The 19,203-nt window shown below is 52.6% G+C and overlaps 1 protein-coding gene and 1 long non-coding RNA gene across 2 annotated transcripts; one reads left to right on the forward strand and one right to left on the reverse strand.

Annotated features, from left to right (window-relative positions):
* Positions 1-1,365: 1,365 nt before the first annotated feature.
* LOC125092739 (uncharacterized) lies at positions 1,366-13,084 on the reverse strand. Its single transcript, XR_007125061.1, has 3 exons — positions 12,861-13,084; positions 7,147-7,339; positions 1,366-4,455 (listed from the first exon to the last, which is right to left on the reverse strand). It is a non-coding gene; the product is annotated as an uncharacterized LOC125092739 (long non-coding RNA).
* On the forward strand, positions 13,067-17,916 carry ZNF703 (zinc finger protein 703). The gene is given in 3 exon segments (XM_047717064.1): positions 13,067-13,996; positions 14,998-15,798; positions 15,800-17,916. Coding segments are annotated over 3 exon segments (1,776 nt in total). The 5' UTR covers positions 13,067-13,753; the 3' UTR covers positions 16,532-17,916.
* The last annotated feature ends 1,287 nt before the right edge of the window (positions 17,917-19,203 follow it).

Consider the following 19,203-nt stretch of genomic DNA (forward strand, 5'->3'; position numbering starts at 1 on the left):
TTATATTAATTGGTCTTTTAACTGTGTCAGGTAATAAGTGTGTTGTCCTTTTGCCCATTTAGATAGATGATAAAACTGAGACTCAAAGGATAATGTGCTCCCAAGAGGCAAAATCGCATCCCAAATTCAGGGACATAAGACATAAACCGTGTCCCAAATTCCCTCCAAATCAGCTCCTTCCTTCACCGCACATCACTGCATCCCAGAGACTATTGTCTCCCATTCCTTTTGAAGCTGCTTTTTCTTACTCCAGGTAAGTGGTTAATCTTGTTTCCCTCCCTTGTTTTCTCTTTTCAGGCCCTCCCCTGGCCCTCCACCCTCCTGGTCTGGGTGTCCAAGGACAGAGCCTCCCACCTACCTTTGGGAGGCCAAACGTGTCCCTTAGTCTCTGCCCCAAAAGCCACTTCCAAGGCTCCCTGAGACCATGATGCTCCCTTAAGACCTGCTGCCCCAGCTCTCCTCCAGCATCTGTGTACGAAATGGCCATAGGCGAAGCCCCTGTGCATTGTGTTCTCTATTCAAACACATTCCCTGAAGTTGTCCATTGCCTACCATCTCAAAGCCAACAAAACACGTGTTTCTCCTGACCTGCTGGAGGGGTAGTTGCTACTACAGAGCTGAGCCCTGGGACAGAGTCTTCAGAGAAACTAATCATCTTTCCCTTCCTGGCTTCTATGCCTTGGACGGATTTCCACTGATGGACTGAATACCACAAGATGTGGTCTGTTTACATGTCGGTGTCCTCCCTGGAGTCCAGTCCTCCAGGACAAGTATGCATCTTTTCATCTTACATCCCCCGTGCCCAACGCTGAAATGTTGCAGAAACTCTTATTGCTGAAATGGTTGTCGAAAGGCAGTATAGTGTCTGGGTAAAGTCAGATAGCCCGGGATCACATTCCCAGCCCCACTGCTTGCCAGCCACACAGCCTTCAGAGAGGTCATTTCCATTTTGTATGCCTCCATTTCCTCATCTGTAAAATGGGACAAAAAGAGCACCTACCTGGTGAAGTTATTGTGAAGGCTGAACGGGTTAATAACCTATGTCATCTAATCCACAATGCACTGGAGTTTTAGATCTCACAAGGAAAGAAGAAAAGGCTGTGAGACAATCTGTGACACAGTGCTTTTTATCAATGTCAGAGATGTTTAAAAGTGTTTAAAATATCTACATAAAACCCTTAGAGGGGCGCGTGGGTGGCTCAGTCGGTTAAGTGTCTGCCTTTGACTTAGGTCATGATCCCAGAGTCCTGGGATTAAGCCCCTACCTCACCCCCCTACCCCCCCACCCCCCACGTTGGGTTCCTTGCTCAGTAGGGAGTCCCCTTCTCCCTCTGCCTCTCCTCCTTGCTCGTGCTCTCTCTTGCTCTCTCTCTCTCTCTCTTTCTCTCAAATAAAGAAAATTAAATGAAAATAAAAACACTTAGAAGAGTAGCTATCTAAGTGAAAGCTACTGCTCTTGTTGAAATGTATTCTCACAAAAGCCCCATGATGAGTGAGTTAGTCCTCGCTTTTTTACAGACGAGGAAACAGAGATTCGGATTGCTAAAGGAGCTTGACTGAGCTCTCAGGGCAATGAACCCTCCGCAGGCATGGCAGGCATTTAAAACCTGCCTTTGAGGTGCAGTAATCTACAGTTATTACAATAGCTGGCGGTCGCCCACCACGCTCCCTCCCCGGGAGTTAGGAGCTGGGTTTTGTTCTCAATTGCATTAGCTTTCCTTAATCTAAATTTCTTCCCCCTCTGGTATAATAACTCTGCTTCTTCCTCCCCTCCTCCTTTGTACTTGGCTCTGATCTTGTTACTTTTCTGTTAATGGCTTCAGGTTCTACTGTATCTACGATTTGAATTGTAAGCGACCTCATATCTTTTATGGCGGCAGGGGGGGTATAAATAAATATAAAGGTCAAGATCAGCTTTTAAAGATGACATGCAGCAAGAAAAAGTGAGAGGGCATATGGCCACTATCGCACCTGGGAATGTATATGTGGACACCCTGAGGGACTGCCCACAGCGCTCCCTCCAGGGTTACCCCAGAGAGAATCTGATGCTAGGTGTCCCAGTGCAGGTCAGAGCTCAGCAGGCCCCTACGCCTGGGGTAGCCGTCACACCAGACTGGTTTTTTCCCCCGTAACCCAACGAGACACTACACAGTGGAAAGGTAGAGGACCTTGGGAACCTCCGGGGGCTGGAGGCAGTGAACTTTTCTAGGACATTCTCTGGCTCTCCTTGGTTCCACCCACCTCCCCCAAAAAGGGCGGGGGGGTGGTAAAAGAGTGTAAGTTTCCAGCTCACTATTGCACTGAGTCTGAGGCAAGAGAGAGCATCCCATGAGGTACAAACCAAAGCAATGTAAAGGGTTTATTGCTGTTTTCAACATCAGAAAGGGAATCACCAAGATATATTTTGTTTGGGGTTTTGCAGTCTCCCCACAAACTTCATGGCAGCTGGGGATCCACAGCTGTCAAGGTCCCAGAAAGATGCCACTTGCCACTTGTGCCCACCATTTCCCCACGAGGAACCCCAGTATTCTACCTCTTCTGTCCAGCTCATAATACTCCCGTTAAAAGATAATGGATACAATAGGGCATAGTATCATGCTGAGGTTTTGCTTCCCAAGTCGGGAGGCCAGGGGCCGGCTAGAGAGTCATATTTGTGAATTTGCTTGGATTTTAAAGGATGGGATCCGGGTGGAGAGGGCTTTTCCAAAATTTCTCTCAACTCTCCCACATCAAAAGCTGGGTGAGCAAGGGAGTTTGAGAAGGATGCCTGCACGGGGCATGGGGAGCTTTGCCACAGGAAGCAGGGAGAACATGCCATCCTTCAGTACCCCTGAATGGAGCCTACTGTTCTTCCTCCAAGACTGAATAAAATGTATTCTATGCTCAGATCCACCAGATAAAGAAGGAATATATCAACAAAGGCGGGGAAAGACGAAAATGGTTGTTCAGCGATCCATTCACGTATGTGTAGTTCATCTCCAAGGCTTCCCAGAAAGCAGCTGCGTACCAAATCCCTTCTGACGCTGTCTATATCTGAGCCTCCTGGGAGATAATCCTCTTAATGGAATATTTAAGAAATCGGATATAAATCACCAACCTTTTATCTCACCTGAAGATCCGTCCTCCATAGGGCGGATGATGGCGGATGGCGCATACGTCTATCTACATACGGTCGGTGGCAGGTGTCTTTGTGAGCGGATGTTGCCATGTTTTTAGGCTCGTTATGCTTTTCAATATCTAAATCTATTTTAGTTTTCTGAAGATAGGGGTGTAAGATCATAAATCTTAGAGATCAGAGCCCAGAAAACAGCTGCACCTAGAGACAATTAAAACACACATCCCTAGGAGAAACCTTTTTGGTCATTTGCAACCAACAAAAATGCCTATTATTATGACGTGCTCATAAATAACGAGTTTGGCATATGCTTTAGTACCAAACAGAAGATGAATAAATTAAATTTGATTTACAACCTTTTTTCATCTTTATTAGCACTGCTCTGAAGAGTTTATGTAAGGGACGTGCCAGAGCAGTTATGCCAAATGTTTTAAGGCGTTGGTATTGATATTATATAAATTAAGGTGTTTTAATTTGCATTCTTTAATTAACTAAATACTGGCAGAAAAATAAAACACAAGGGCAGCCCTGACTTATTGCTTCTATTAAACTGCTGACGTCTCTGAAAAGATGCTTTAAGTAATCCAATTCATACAGAGTGCGGGAGGAAGGGGTATTAACACTCTGATTTGGCAAAACACATCGGGGTTGAAGAAACCAATATCCTGCTTTGCTTGCACAGTGGTTAAGGTGGTGAGTGTATTCTAAGAAGGTCTGCATCTGTGTCCCCAAGGAAGAAGTGGTCAATTTTTTTTAACTGTGCATCCTGCCAGGTCTGGACGGAAGGGTCAAGGGGCAGCTCAGCCATACCACCGGGTATGAGCAGGTTTCTGGCCTGTATCACTGCCAGTCTAAAAAGAGAAAGCTGGTTGAATAAAGCCAGTGGATCCCAGGTCAACATGATCAGGTCCAAAAACCAAGGAAGGAAAGAGTCAAAGATCCTTCAGTACACTTAGCTGCTTCTCATCAATGCTCCCCATCTCATGTAGGCCCCAAGCAAAACCAAAAACAAACCCAAAAAAGCTTTCTAAAAAGAAGTGCCTGGAGTATTTCAATTCCTTTCCATGACCTGGATCCTGCCACCAGCTCCAGAGACTTCCTTAAAATTCACTCTTACAGTGAGGACAGTAATTACTTTCTCATCCAAGTCAGAATGAACTTCTCCCTACTTTCCCTTCTTTGCTCTTCATGTTTGCTCTCAGTTTCTCCTCTCCTGTAGGGTCAGAATCAACCCTGGTAAGGTCTCGGCTTCTGTGATTCTTGCTCCAAACGTGTAGGGAGGGACAGCTGTAAGAAGGAGATCACAGTTTCCTGCGTTGGCCGTAGGAAAGAGATTTCTCCTAAAACAAAGGCGAGAACATTTTATTTCTCTTCCCTAAACCCACAGGAAAAGAGCCATCTGTACAAAAGCCCATACTGTTCTCTCCCCATTTGAAGGGTATCCGACGTGGATCCTCTGCTGGGACCGCCAAACATCATGTCCACGGTGGGGATCTTGGGGCTTCACAGACACCTGTTGAGTTGATTGGAGACATCACACAGGGAGAGGTGGGGCTGGGGAGCAGAGCTTGGCTCTCTCCTGGCCCCTACACTGCCTGTACCCTTGCATACGGCACCAGCACTGTGTCTTTTGAAAGCCTAATAAGAAGCAGGTCAAGGGCAAGCCCAAGCAAGCCCAATGGTCCAGGCCTCCGAGTCCTGTCCTTATGCAATGTCCTTACCCCAGTTTTTTTCCTTGAGGCTTTTCTTGACTTGCTCCAGAAATAAAGGATGAATTCCAACTTTTAATAAGGAAAATACCGGTCTCCTTTGCCAGCATCCTATCCCCCCGCCCCACCCCCTCCAAAAAAAATCGCACTTTCTTGTCGTTTTCCATCTTGCAACTCTGTCAGTTGTTTTAAAACAACTGTTTTAAAACATGTCTCCTGTCACAAATATGATTGTCACCATGCATTTTGACTGCAGTGGTGAAAAATTCACCCAGCTTTGAGAGCGGGGAGGGACCTCTGAAGCCCCTTTCAGGCCTGCCTCAGGACAGGAATGAACAACAGAAAAAGGACACCGTCTACTCACGGTTTTGAACTACTGTGGTTTTTCTGGTTGTGGCTGTCTGGGTTGTTTGTTTGCTTTTTGTTATATTCAATCATTTGTTCATTTTTTTTCTTTATTTAAGGAAATTAATGAGAAAAATGAACACAGCCTGGCAGAAAGCGGTTGTGTTGAACTTATCAATGACAGGCCCTGGGAGACATGTGAGAGTTGCTTCGGGATGCCTGAGGGAAGTTCTTCAAGATGTTAGAATTTTACTTTAGACATCCTGGAATGTAAATCCATCCTGATTCCAAGACCTTATCAACACTCTGCCTGGTCCCGATGGTTCTTCCCATTGCCACAGGGTCAAGGTTATGAAGGAAAAGTGAGCTTTTGACTCAGAGGCCCAGGCCTAGGACCAGAAGTGAGAGGACCAGAGTACAGCTCCTGCTGGGAGTCTTGGCAAAGAAAAGCTGCAAGCCTTGTTGAGAAATCGCACACGCATGCTGTTTCGTACCTTTGAGTTTTACAGGTAATACCTCTTCAAAAATAAAAATAAAATGAAAACTGTCTTGGTGAGCATATGATTAATAGTAATTGTTGATTTCATAATTTGATGTCTTACAATCCTTCACAAGCCTCCTTCTGGAAATTCATGGTTGGGTCTGGCGATGAACCTTGACTTATGCCCAAAACCATTTCATGCATTGTCTTTGACACAAACCTTTGCCTTTCAGTGAGCATAAACCAGAAAGGTCTAGATGCTACAGAGTTCTTGTTGGGGCTCACTGACTGGAAAGTTGGCTTTATTAAAAGATGTACCTGCCAATATCTTGGATTCTTTGAGGCCAGACTTGAATATTCTTCTCCTCCTTTTTTCCTACTAAATGAGAGAGAAGGTGGGAAGGGGTGAAGCCAGGGTCATGAGAAGCATGCGTGTTTTGTTTATTTGTTTTGTTTTTTGCTTTGTTTTTCATTTCCATCTTCCAAAGATGGAAATGAGCCTTTCAAGTTCTGCAAATGAATGTGACCAGAAGGTCCTAGAGGTGTCCCCCATGTTTCCTGGGGGAACTTCCATTTCACCCCAGGTATCTCCTCTCAACCATCTTAGGGGAGTTTGTTTTGAACATATATAGTTTTTGCCCCATGTGCTCCTAAGAATATCACCCTATAATCTATTAGCCCACGCAGAAAATGATACATACCCTGTATATACCCCTATACGTGTATCTGGTAAATCACAGCAGCAGCAAGACGAAAAAGCATCCAAATGTCCACCAGGAGGGGACCAATCACATAAACTGTGACACATCTGTGTAACAAAGCCAAGAAACTAAAAAATAAATAGATATGAGGCAATCTCCAACATATATTAAGTTTTTTTAAAGCAAATGCAGAACGATTTTTTAATATGTCACCATCTGTGTATCAAAGAAAGAAAGAATATACACGTATGTGCTAATATATATACACAAAAAATCTCTGGAAAGATGGGCCATAAACTCATAGCCCCAATGCAATGGGGAGAGAAACGAGCTGGCAGGAGGGAGGTATTTTCACTGTACATTCTCATGGCTTTGGAATTTGGCGCCATGGGAATGCACTTTGTCATAAATAAATGAATACAATTTTTCAACAAAATAAAAAGTAATTTAAATCACGTTCAGAGGCAGTTCATTACGTAAATCCCCACTCTGAATGGACAGCTAGAGTTGGATACTTCTGGCTGGCCAAGGACTCGGTGGGGACCCGGGCTCTTCGGTTTCCTTCTCTGAGCGGAGGCTGGCAGAAAGCCACGGAAACAAACACTCCTTGAAATTGTTCTGACATCTTGGAATTTGGTTTCATCAAATACAACCAGTGATAATTGAGCCACTGCCGGAGCAGCTCTCCCCTTTTTCTCTAATCAGCCCTGTTGAAATGAGTCTGAAGCAGCACACCCAGCCCGTGGCAAGCCCAGCCCAGAGAGGTGCGTGCTTTTGGCAAGTTTAAAGGCTTACCTGCCAGGAGTGGGGGATCAGAGAAACTTAATTCTCAGTCTGCCACCTACCAAGGGAGGTCTTCTGGAGGGACTGGGGTGCCCACTGGTTCCAGCTGGTGGAAGCTCAGCGCATAGGGGCAGGACCTGGGGGCAGACACAGTCCCCGCTTCCCTTTCAAGGACCTTCGCTCTCCTTCAGGACTCCCTTTATACCTAAAGGAGAGACAGAGCCTGAACACACCTCCCATGGTTTATACTGACACCGACAGGATGCTCAGTAAATGTTAGTGGATCTGAATTTGACTTTGAGTAAATGCACTTAAGAACAATGGGTAACTATACTACAGTCCACTAAGCAGAATTAAAGTTTAGCCCTCCTGACATTTTTTTTTTTTTGATCTGCAAAAGAAGCACACAGATCCTTCACTTCAAAGGAATAAAGGGCTGCCCTGCCTTCCAGCAGCTGTGGAATGTGCCTGCTGGCTTGCTCTGGTCCTCACCCACCTTGGGATCACCTCAGGCCTGTGCCTACCAAGTGGTCAATAAAACAGTCATTGAATGAATTAGTTCAATCCAGTTTCATTAATTAAATGAATGTTCCCCTCACTTCTTCCTCTGCCTCCACTTCCTCTCCACCATCCTGTCCTTCCTAGGGATGAAAGGGAAATCCTGATTGAGAAGACTAGTGCTCTGGAAAACGATTAAAGTCATTTGTTTACAGTTTCTCGCAGCTAGAGCTCCCTCAGTCCTGCATACAGTCCACTGGCTCAGGAAACAACTAGTTGGGTTCGAATCCTGCTTCTGGCACGTTCTAGCTGTGTACCTTGGACAAGTTACTTCACAGCTCTGGGCCTCAGCGCCTCGCCTTTCACACAGGCACGATAGGTGCCCACCTAAATTAGTTATCACATGCAAGGAGCTCAGAACAGCGTCTGGCACACAGTAAGTGATCAGGAAATGTTATTATCGCCCTGGATGACACACTCTGTGTCTGCTAATCATAACTGAGGCATTGGCTGACTATTAACATAGGATTCCTCCCACCAGTATTTGCAATTGAAGAGGAATCCCTAAAGAATTTGAAGGCCCAAAGGAACAAAGTAGTCAAGGCGGAATGCCCAGGGCTGAGGCTGATGTAAGGGGCGTAAGGGGCGGGGCAGAGGAGAGGGGAAGAGCGTCAGAAGCACAGGGACTCCCACAGCTCTCCCAGGCCAGCTCGCCTATCTCCCTGGGGCTGATAGGAGATAAATGAAACCACTTCTTCAAAGCACCCTGCTCAAGGACCAGGATCAAACACCAGGGCTTGAAGATAAGCTCCTGCCTACATTTCCTTTTGTCCATTCCTTCCCACCACATCTCCAAAGGAAATTCTAGAGGGAGGAAAAGTAGTTAATTCCTCTTTCTTTTATCAAAAGGAGTTACCTCCCTTCTACACTGCAATGGACCCTGATAGGAGAACGGGGCGGGGGGGGGGGGGGGGGTGTCTCTGCCAGCAATTCACTCTGTGACTTCAGGCTCCCCCATAAAACTCCCAGTGTCCAAAGGGATGAAAACACCTGCCCAAAATAACTCAGAGAATTGCTGTGGGGGCGGGGGAGGTGCAGGGGGGGTGGGGGGGTGCAGGTGGAGGGGTTGGAGGAAGGATGAACACCGAGACACAGATTTGGGGAACGATCCTTTCACATGTTTATACAGTTGACGTTTTTTGAAAAACACCAAGTTATCCACCTTGAACCTTCTTGGGACGCCAGTGAGAGGAGACATAAACAAACCGCACCCTACAGGTAAAATTCTCCTTTATTCAGCAACAAACATTCACTTAATGACACTCAGACGGCCTAGATTCACATCCCAGGCCCAAGGCTCAGGAGCTGGGACTTTGGGCAAGTGACTGAACCCCCACATCCTTGGCCACGAAATGGGGTAAGAGAGGACCCATCTCTGCAGGCCTCTGTAAGGATTAGGATTAAGGGGAAAGTGCTTGCAGCGAGGTACTTGGCTCTTGGCCCTGGCTCCCGGGAAGCTATTGCTAAGCAGTTAAGAATACAAAGAGGCAACAGGACAATGAGAAGCAGTCACAGTCCAATGGGAGCAATGGACAAGTAAACAAACGAGGGCAGATACTGAGTGATAAGTGTAATTATAGGACACAGTACAAGGGGAGAGCGCAGAGGAGGGAGCTGGTCGTGCAGGCTCCCTGCCAGGTTAGCTGTTCTTGCGCCTCCGGCCCTCTCTTGTCCCAGGCTGTGTCTGAAGCTGGGGATAGGGATGGAGCAGGCAGAGGAAGTGGCCTCCCAGGGCCCTGAGCTCGGTGCTCTAAATCAGGGCTCCTGGCCAAGGCAGTAATTGCCAGCCGCTGAAAGATATTAAGCGCCAGGGAGGAAAACCAAGTTCTCTATGAGGCAGACTTTTCAGAGTTCTTACAGCTTGTAAAAAAAAAAAAAAAAAAAAAAAAAAAATGTAAATAGTTACCCAGTGAGATATTATTTCATGTTGTTGCCATTAGGGTTTGAGTGTTATGCAGAGAGAGGCGATCATTCAGGCAATTCTGCTTCTTCGAGGACTGAAAACTCCACATTAACCCCACACAACAAATCCACCACCTCCAGCTCTCAGCCTGACTCAGGCATTTTCTCCTGGGTGGCGAATTTTATGTAAATGGAAGTATTGAAAAAAACCTATAAATATTCAGAATTTCCTAAAGGATTTTCCTGAGGGCTTGGGGGATTGGGGGGTGGCATTTTTTTAAAGAGACTCATTTTGACTGGAGGCTGGGGAGGGATACTCTCATTTCTGGTGGAATCCGGGGACAGATTGGGTCTTGTGGGCGGGCGGTCCCCAGTGCTGAGTGGCTCCGGATGCTGTTACTGCCATGACTGGTCTCTGGGGCATCAGCCCCATGGATGCACATATCACAGCCCTCACTGACCTGGACTCCCCTTGCGCCAAGGGCTGAATATGTGGACACACATTGTCTGCTTCCGGCCTCCTGACCCTTGGAGGTCATTCTTATACCTCACACATGGGGTAAAGGGAAGGGAGGTTGATTTGTCTGGGCCCAGACCCACCGGAGCAGCATGGTTCAAAGGCCTGGTTCTGAGAGACCTGATTCCATGTGATCACTCCGCCACTCACTAGTCAAGGACTTTGGGGAAGGGACTAACCTCTCCAGCCTCACTCTCTTCAGCTGGAAATGGGAGAGAATAATACCTAAGGCTTGTGGAGTGTCTGACACATGGAATGGCACAGGACATCCTCCAGCAGCCTCCATTCCGTCCTGTCTTAATGGGGCTGCTTGCTCCCAGAGTAAGCTGAGCAGGTCCTAGAGAGAGGGAGGCTCCTTAACCATACATCTGCCACTTTTCTTTTATTTATTATTATTTGACAGAGAGAGAGAGCACAAGCAGGAGAGCAACAGGCAAAGGAAGAGGAAGACGCAGGCTCCCCACAGAGCAGGGAGCCCGATGCGGGGCTCAATCCCAGGACCCTGGGACCGTGACCTGAGCTGAAGGCAGATGCTTAACCAGCTGAGACACCCGGTCGCCCCATATCTGCCACTTTTCTGCAAGGCCAGGACATGGGCCGTATGCCCTGTACAACATCTTGCATGGGCTTTTCAACCTCATCCCTATAGCGCCATGCTCTGCGCACCACTGACCTGCAGTAAATAAGGCCCAGCTGAATACTGAGCCTTATTCTCTCCCAGGTGGCAAGCCATTCCTCTGAACACCGCCCCTGCTGTATGCCACTGGGGGGCCCCAGTTAGGACTCTATAGGTTAGCGCTTCAGCTAAGGGAATGTCGATAGCAATTGTAACTGTCGTCTAGTCGTGGTTTAATCAGGCCTCTGGCCTGGCTAAGTCTGGTATCCCATCTTTCTCCTAAGGCCACTGGATGGATTCAGCCAGAAGAGCGCTGCTGCTCTCACCAGCACCCTAAAAGGAAAGGTGTCCCATTCCCTTGCTAGCGCTTTCCGGGAGAGGGAAAGAGGCCTGTTCTGGCCTCAGCGCAGTCAAGGCATCCGCTGTTCCCATCGGTGATCACTGCTGTGAGCTAAGAACATGGGTGGGGTGGGTGGGTGGGTGTGTAAGGACAATATAATACTACGAGGCAAACTGCTCACCTTCTACCCGGAGCCTGCCCATTCTACCATCATCCCTCCTTTCTCCTTTTCTTTCAATCATTTATTACCTTTTTCTTCTCTTTTCCTCTAAATATTCTGTCATCCTCTATTCATCTCCCCTCTCTCCTCTCTGTTGCCTCCTACCCCTCTTTTCCTTCCAAACTCTTCTCTCTCCCCTCCTCTTTGTTCCCAACTGATTTCCCATTAATCATCCCTAACACACATCTGCTTGGGTCCTGGAAGGATTTTTTTGGTTGACTCTCACAGCTGGGCTGGTTACAATAACCAAGAAGGAGTCTTTCATCTCTCTCTGCCTCCTGGGTCTCCTCTCTTCCCGGCTAGTCCTTCTCCAGGGTGCCTATAGAGGCCCACCCTTTTCCAGTCTGTAAGGCTTTCTTCTGTTCTCCCTCTAGGTAGCAATTTCCCCAAGGCCAAATAGGCTTCTAGAGGGCAGGAGCCCTGCAATGGACTTTCAAATGTGGTGCTGGCAGTAGCAGCAAAGTCAGAAAGCACAGAGGCTGGCACGAGAAGGAGGGGCCTAGAGACCACCACATAGATGGGATTACCCCCTCTCTTGTACCCCTTTTGCTGCAGTATGGAAGACACCTCCCAGCCCCCGCATATCTTAGCATTGGTTTCAACCTGGCTTTACCAGGATTAAAACTGGGGTAGGCAGAGTCTGTGTAATTTCCAAGAGGTCTATGCATAGTGCCCCAAAAAAACAGCAAGGATGCAGGGAGTACCTTTAGTTCAGTGTATGATTGATATGGCCTGGGAATGGTGCCTGCTGTCTCCTTTAGTGAGCATGATAAATGTACGGGATTGCTATTTGTTATTTCCGTGATGGTTATTTCTTTCCGTTTGGAGAACCCCTTTGAAATCACCTATCCCCATCTCGGGTTCTCATGTTGTTTCAAGGCGTAGATCAACGCGGCAGAGTCAGGGATGGGTAGTCCCAGAGCAATATGCCCCAAGTGACAGGCCTGACAATCAGTGTGATGGATTGGGTCTGGGAAAGTGGTACTGGGAGGCAGGCAGTGACACCAGCGCGCCTCCACTGGCCGATGAGAGCACGGGAAAGTGGTGTCCCTAGAGGCCGGCGCACAAAGGACCAGCTTCACCTTCTGACGATCCGCCAACTGGGAACTTTAATGTCAGTACTTATGACTATGTAAAATCTCTGTCAAGCGCGCAGCCGGCAATACACACTTAATCTAAAAGGTGTGGGGGGGGGGGGTATTGTTATTTTTAACAAACAGTTTTTATTCCAAAATTTCCCTGGGAAAAGCTAGTGCATTTCAATCCCCCACGAGAAGAAAAGACGGGAATGGAAAGGCGCAACTCTGGAGTTTGTATCCACGCGCAGCACGTAGAGATTCCCCCCCCACCCCCGCGCCCCGGTATACTGGCCTCTCCAGTGATCCTGGCTACGCCCCCCCCCCCCAAAGGCGAGCTGCAGGGGGGCAACCGCGCGCCTCTAAATAGACACTGTAAGAAACCTGAAACACACCCAAGACCGAACCTATAAATCAATGCGCAGGCAGCGCGCGCCAGGCGCATCCGGGCGGTGAGCACAGCCTAGGGACACCGCGCTACGTCGCGACCATCTCACCCCGGAAGGGAGTCCTCAAACTTACAGGCTTCGGACAGGACAGGCTCAAAATAGTTGGAGTGGCGACGCCGCGTCCCGAGAGCCGTGGACGCCTCCAAGGCTCGGGCGCTTCCAAGTGAGCACACCAGGGCGAAGCCAATTAGGGAAAGAGAGCTGGATGGGAGCAGAGCTGTAGCTGCGCGGGAGCAGAGCCGGAGCAGGGCCCGAGCTAGGCTGGCGCTCTGGAGGCGTGGCCCGCCCCCAGGCGGCCTCCAGGAGAGGCTGGGACTCCGCAGCAGCAGAGCCAGCGCCTTGCGCCCCTTCCCACCCCCAATTCGCCCCACCCCAGACACACTCGGCTGGCGGGTGACTGACCCGGCCAGCACCACTCCCGGCGGCGTGAAATGAGAGGGGAGAGAAGAAAGCCAGCGGGGGATAGGGCGCGGAGCCCAGGGTCCGGGACAAGTCCGGTCTTCTATGGGACCCCGGGGCCAGGGCGGCCCGGCTGGGGGGAGGGGAGGAGTACGGCGGGTGGTGGAGGCCGAGGCGGCTCCAGCTCGCGGGTGAGGCCCCTTTAAGGCTCTCCCCTCCCACCGGCGGCGCCGGCCTCCGCCCGCCGCTCTCCCCGCCCCGGGGTCCCGGCGAGAGCTGCGATTGGGCGGGCGCGGCGATCCCTTTGAAGTGTGGCTGCCGATCGCGGCTATTTGACGTGCGGCTCGGAGAAGGCGAAGGTTTTTGTGTTGCTCGCCGGGACTAGCGGCGGCGGCGGCGGCGGCGTCGGTGGAGGAGGGGTGGAGGCGCAGCGACTGCTGCACCGCGCTCGACGCTGCGGAGCGAGCCCACCCGCCCCGGGAGCTCGTCTCCCCGGTGCTCCCCCTCCCTCCCCGCCCCCCCAGTGGCGCTGCCTCCTCCAAATGAGCGATTCGCCCGCTGGATCTAACCCAAGGACACCCGAAAGCAGCGGCAGCGGCAGCGGCGGCGGCGGGAAGAGGCCGGCGGTGCCGGCGGCGGTGTCCCTCTTGCCCCCGGCGGACCCCCTGCGCCAGGCGAACCGGCTCCCTATCAGGGTCCTGAAGATGCTGAGCGCTCACACCGGCCACCTCCTGCACCCGGAGTACCTGCAGCCGCTGTCCTCCACTCCCGTCAGCCCCATTGAGGTCAGTCTCCTGGTCGCTGCCCGCCCAGCGCCGGCCCCATTCCGCCCACCACTGCCGGGCCCGCGGCCCCACTCCCTGCGTCCCGGGGCTCGGTGCGACGCCCAGGTCTGGCCGCGCCCGTGGACGGGTTGAGGAGGGACCGTGGGAACAGGGATCGGAGACCACGGGTTCTCCTCAGGCTTTTCCGTGGAAGGTTCGCCTTCCACACTCGCCTTTCGGAACTACGTGTTTTCTCTTGGATTGGGTTTGCTCTTGGGAGTCTCCACTAGGTCCTTTACTTTTCCTCTGGCACCCAGTTTCCAGACGAGAGAAGATCTCTCCTGGGCCTTTCCTGCCCCCGCCCCCAACACCCACACCGGTTTGGGCTCTCTGAGGCCGGATCGCCCCAGCCCCACTTCGCCTCTGTCCCATCCGGTTAGAGTGCTCTACGCCCCGGCACTCCCGATCCCAGGTCTTTCTTCCTCCCACCGCCCTGGGTGCCCTCCCCGGTAGGAAGGGGCCACTAGGAGAGCGCCAGCGGCCGCCCTGGCTTTCGAATGCGCTTCTCCCGGCTCCTACCTCGCGGCGCCACCGCTAGAAACCCGTCCCAAGCGAAGTTCCCCAAACTGAAGTAATAAGTTTTCTCCTGGACACAGGGGAGGGGGAGATTAGAGGGTAGGGGGCGAATCACAGCCCCTCCCCCAGCCCCTACTCCAGACCAGTCACCTGCTCCCGCGGCGGCCTCTGGTGGACCGTTTCCACTGCCCCGTTTGCCCAGGCCTGTGCCGCACTCTGGGACCCAGTGGAACGAGGGATCCCACTCGGGCTCTGCGAGCGCAGTTCCACACGACTGCGCCGCCCCTCCCGGGCCTTGCTCTCAGACCCTGTCCCCCAGGCCTTCCCGCCCCGTCGCACCGCCGCCGGGGGTCCCTGTGCCCACCCAGCTCCCCAGACACCCCGCTTGCTCCGTCGGTTTGGTGGTCTCACCCCCTTCTCCCTTCCGTTGCCGCTGTCTCCCACAGCTGGACGCCAAGAAGAGTCCATTGGCGCTGCTAGCCCAGACTTGCTCGCAGATCGGCAAGCCAGACCCGCCGCCCTCGTCCAAGCTCAACTCGGTAGCAGCGGCGGCCAACGGGCTGGGAGCCGAAAAGGACCCTGGCCGCACCGCCACGGGAGCCGCCTCCGCGTCTGCGGCCCTCAAGCAGCTGGGGGACTCCCCTGCAGAGGACAAGTCCAGCTTCAAGCCCTACTCCAAGGGCACCGGCGGCAGCGACTCCCGCAAAGACAGCGGATCCTCCTCCGTGTCCTCCACCTCTTCCTCATCCTCCCTGTCTCCGGGAGACAAGGCGGGCTTCAGGGTCCCCAGCGCCGCCTGCACGCCCTTTCCCCCGCATGGAGCGCCGGTCTCTGCGTCGTCGTCGTCGTCGTCCTCGCCTGGTGGCTCCCGGGGCGGCTCCCCGCACCACTCTGACTGCAAGAACGGCGGTGGGGGTGGCGGCGGGGAGCTGGACAAGAAAGACCAGGAGCCCAAGCCCAGCCCGGAGGCTGCGGTGGGGAGCCGCGGCAGCGGTGGGGAGCCCAGCGCCCATGGGGGTGGCACGGAGGCTGGGGCCTCCGGGCGCAAGTCCGAGCCCTCGGCGCTGGTGGGGGCCGGCCACGTGGCGCCGGTGTCCCCCTACAAACCGGGCCACTCCGTGTTCCCGCTGCCACCCTCCAGCATCGGCTACCACGGCTCCATCGTGGGCGCTTACGCCGGCTACCCGTCCCAGTTCGTGCCTGGCCTGGATCCTAGCAAGTCCGGCCTCGTGGGAGGCCAGCTGTCGGGGGGGCCTGGGCCTGCCACCGGGCAAGCCCCCCAGCTCCAGCCCGCTCACCGGGGCCTCCCCGCCCTCGTTCCTGCAGGGATTATGCCGCGACCCCTACTGCCTGGGAGGTTACCACAGCGCCTCGCACCTCGGCGGCTCCAGCTGCTCCACTTGCAGCGCGCATGACCCCGCGGGGCCCAGCCTGAAGGCGGGGGGCTACCCGCTGGTATACCCCGGGCACCCGCTGCAGCCCGCTGCGCTCTCGTCCAGCGCCGCCCAGGCCGCGCTTCCCGGCCACCCGCTCTACACCTACGGCTTCATGCTGCAGAACGAACCACTGCCGCACAGCTGCAACTGGGTGGCGGCCAGCGGGCCGTGTGACAAGCGCTTCGCCACCTCGGAGGAGCTGCTCAGCCACCTACGGACTCACACGGCCCTGCCGGGCGCGGAGAAACTTCTGGCCGCCTACCCCGGGGCTTCGGGCCTGGGAAGCGCCGCCGCAGCCGCCGCAGCGGCAGCCTCCTGCCACCTGCACCTACCCCCGCCCACCGCCCCGGGAAGCCCCGGGTCGCTGTCATTGCGGAGTCCACACACTTTGGGGCTAAGCCGGTACCACCCCTATGGCAAGAGCCACTTATCCACAGCCGGGGGCCTGGCCGTGCCCTCCCTCCCCACAGCCGGACCCTACTACTCACCGTACGCGCTGTACGGACAGAGACTAGCCTCAGCCTCCGCACTGGGATACCAGTAACTACAGCTCTTGCTCCTACCCAACCCTCTTCTCCTTTCTCCCTCCCCCCCAACCCTGTTCCCCCCTTACTGCCGCCGCAACCTCCATTTCTGCTTGTCCCTGCCAGGATCCCCCCCGGCCCAAACCCTCCCCACCGGACTGTGTATTTATTTACTATAATGTTAGCTTACAAGCTGGGAATATAAGTGCATTAACGGCCCACACGAGTCAATGGTATGCAAAAAGTCTGTGTTCCCCAAATAATAATATTAATCACACAAGTAACTACATGTTCCTCACCCCTCTTCCTTTATTTTTTTTTTCTTTTTCTTAGATGTAAGGTTCTTTTTTTCCTTTTTCTTTTTCCTCTTTTTTTTTCTTTTTTGATTTGTTTGGTTTTAGGGGGAGGAGGGAGAATTGGGGTTCTGGGTTCTTCTATTTGTTTCCCTTCCTGGGGAGTTTCTTGCATGCTTCCTAACTGTTAAGACTACATTTCCCCCTTCTCTTTTCCCCCTCTTTCCCCTTCATTTCTTCTTGTTTCCTTACATTTGAGATTCTGTTTTATCCTTTGTACAAGTAACAGAGAGGAGATATTTTTTGTAACTCGTTTGAGGGGATGCAGGGATCCGCCTTGGTGGCAAGAGGTCTTGTGTTCTGTTGACCCAGAACTCTGCTCTGTGACTCGTCCCCTGCAACCCTCTTCTTCTGGGGTCCTTGGTCTGCACCCTGGCCCCCAAAAGTAGAGCCTTGCTCCTCTGTCTTGCTCTAAGCACTAAGAGCCCTGACCCCACCAGCAGGCTCCCCTGTGAGAGACCCAAGCGGCCTCTGACAGCCTTTCTACCTTCCAGACTTCTCATGGCCCCAAACACCCGGTAGTCACACTGCCTGCTGGTGGGGGACCTGTAGGGCTTCTCTTATTCAGTTAAAAGTCCTAGGAGGCCCTGCTGGTGAAACTTTGCTCTTAATATTTTGCAAAGTGCATTGGTAGTCCTGTTTTATTCTCCATTTGGGGGGCAGTGGTCCCCTGATGGTAAGGGTATGGTCAGTGATTCTTGCTAGATCCCTCCAAAGCAGACCAGTGGCAATATCAGAGGGCAGTACAACCTCGGTAGCTCCACTGGGGGACAGTTGGGGAGCTGGGGAGTACATGGATCACAGTAGCCCCATCACCCCCTCCCAGGCCTGACCCAACAGAATCCCCAAAGTTGGCCGTGGGCTTCCGTGGGCTCCCTCAGTGACTGGGATTGAAGACTCCGACCTCTGGGTCTTCTCCCCACACCTTCCCTCCCTCCTGGTCTTGTGCAGCAGTTGGGGGGGGGGGGGGCTGTGGGGCCTGTTTGGGATGGATAGAGCTCTCCCTTGGTAAGACTTATTTTGTTAATAAATGGAATACTTGGCTATATTCACACCGTGGTGTCTTTCTCTCTTGCCTACCCACTGTCCCACTTCCAGACACCTGAGCAGATGTCCTTCTTTTATTCTTGTTTAAATACCTTATGGTTTCCTTCTGAGATTTCCGTTCAAGGTCGAGTTTAATGCCTTCCTCAAGAAGGGGGGGTGGGGATGGGGGTAGGAAAAAAACATGAAACTTCTGCCAACGAATTACAAATAACATAAAACCGCCTTTATGGTTTTTTTTTCCCCCACTCGGTTATTTAGCTCCTGGGCTCCCTTCAAAGTCCTTGACATTTCCTGGGGACAGGGTGGAGGGAGTGTGTAAATGCGGTTTTTCCCCTGGGCCTAGAGGTACTAGGGTCTGAGAAAGAAACCAGGGCGCAGGGCTCCTACTGCCGGCAGCACCGTCCCCAGAGCCCCGCAGGTATGCAAAGTCGACGTGCCTCTGGCGCCACCTAGTGGCAGAAAGACGAGTGACGGGCGCCAGCCCCGACGACGCCTTCTGCGCTTCCCACTTGAAAGGCGAGTAATTTCCTTTTCTCAACTGCCTTTCGTACACCTTGACACCAAAGAGTAAATGCCCCTGCTGAGACTGGTGCTTCGCAAGGCTTGGGAGCTCCCCAAGGCCAGCGCTGGGTTGTCGACCCCGGCCATTTGCGCCTCCAGAGACTTCTCTGGACAGGGTTTGGGTTTTGCTGAGAAGGCGCGGTGATTACTCGGGACTTTGAAGCCACTCTCGTGCCCTGTGTCTTGAGCTCACACGGCTGACCCAGCTTGGGCATCCTCGGGCCTCCACCCTCCTGAGGATGTGGCTCCGGGGCGCACCGGGCCAGGCCGCAGGGGCTCTCGGCCTCCAGCGCCTGGGACACTCCAGGCCACCTGTTGGGTGCACTTCACAGTGGGCTCCCTCGCCCCCTCCTGGCGGCTCTCCTCGCTGTCCGCCCCGTGCCGCTTCGGGATCTGTTATTGTACTGCAGTTTTACTTGGCTTTTTCTGTGAGGATAGCGACTTACAGAGCAATTGGTGCTCCGCGAACCTCGCGCCTCTGAAACGTGCGTAGATCCGAGGTCAAGTGCGGAAGGGCGGCGTGGGAGGGACGCGCTCTCCGCCCTGCCGGGTGGTTTGAGGCCACACCGCACTCCCCTGGGGAATCAGGGAGGGTCTGGGGACTTGACAAAACCTCAACGTTAGATGCTTTTGTAGGGGAGTTGGATTAGGTTTTTTTTGAAGTTTTGCCACTATATCTTTGTTTCTGGCCAAAATTCCGTCATTAGTCAAGAGAACCTCAGGCGGCTTCT

The sequence above is a fragment of the Lutra lutra genome, chromosome 2 (assembly GCF_902655055.1).
Source record: "Lutra lutra chromosome 2, mLutLut1.2, whole genome shotgun sequence".
Lineage (NCBI taxonomy): Eukaryota > Metazoa > Chordata > Mammalia > Carnivora > Mustelidae > Lutra > Lutra lutra.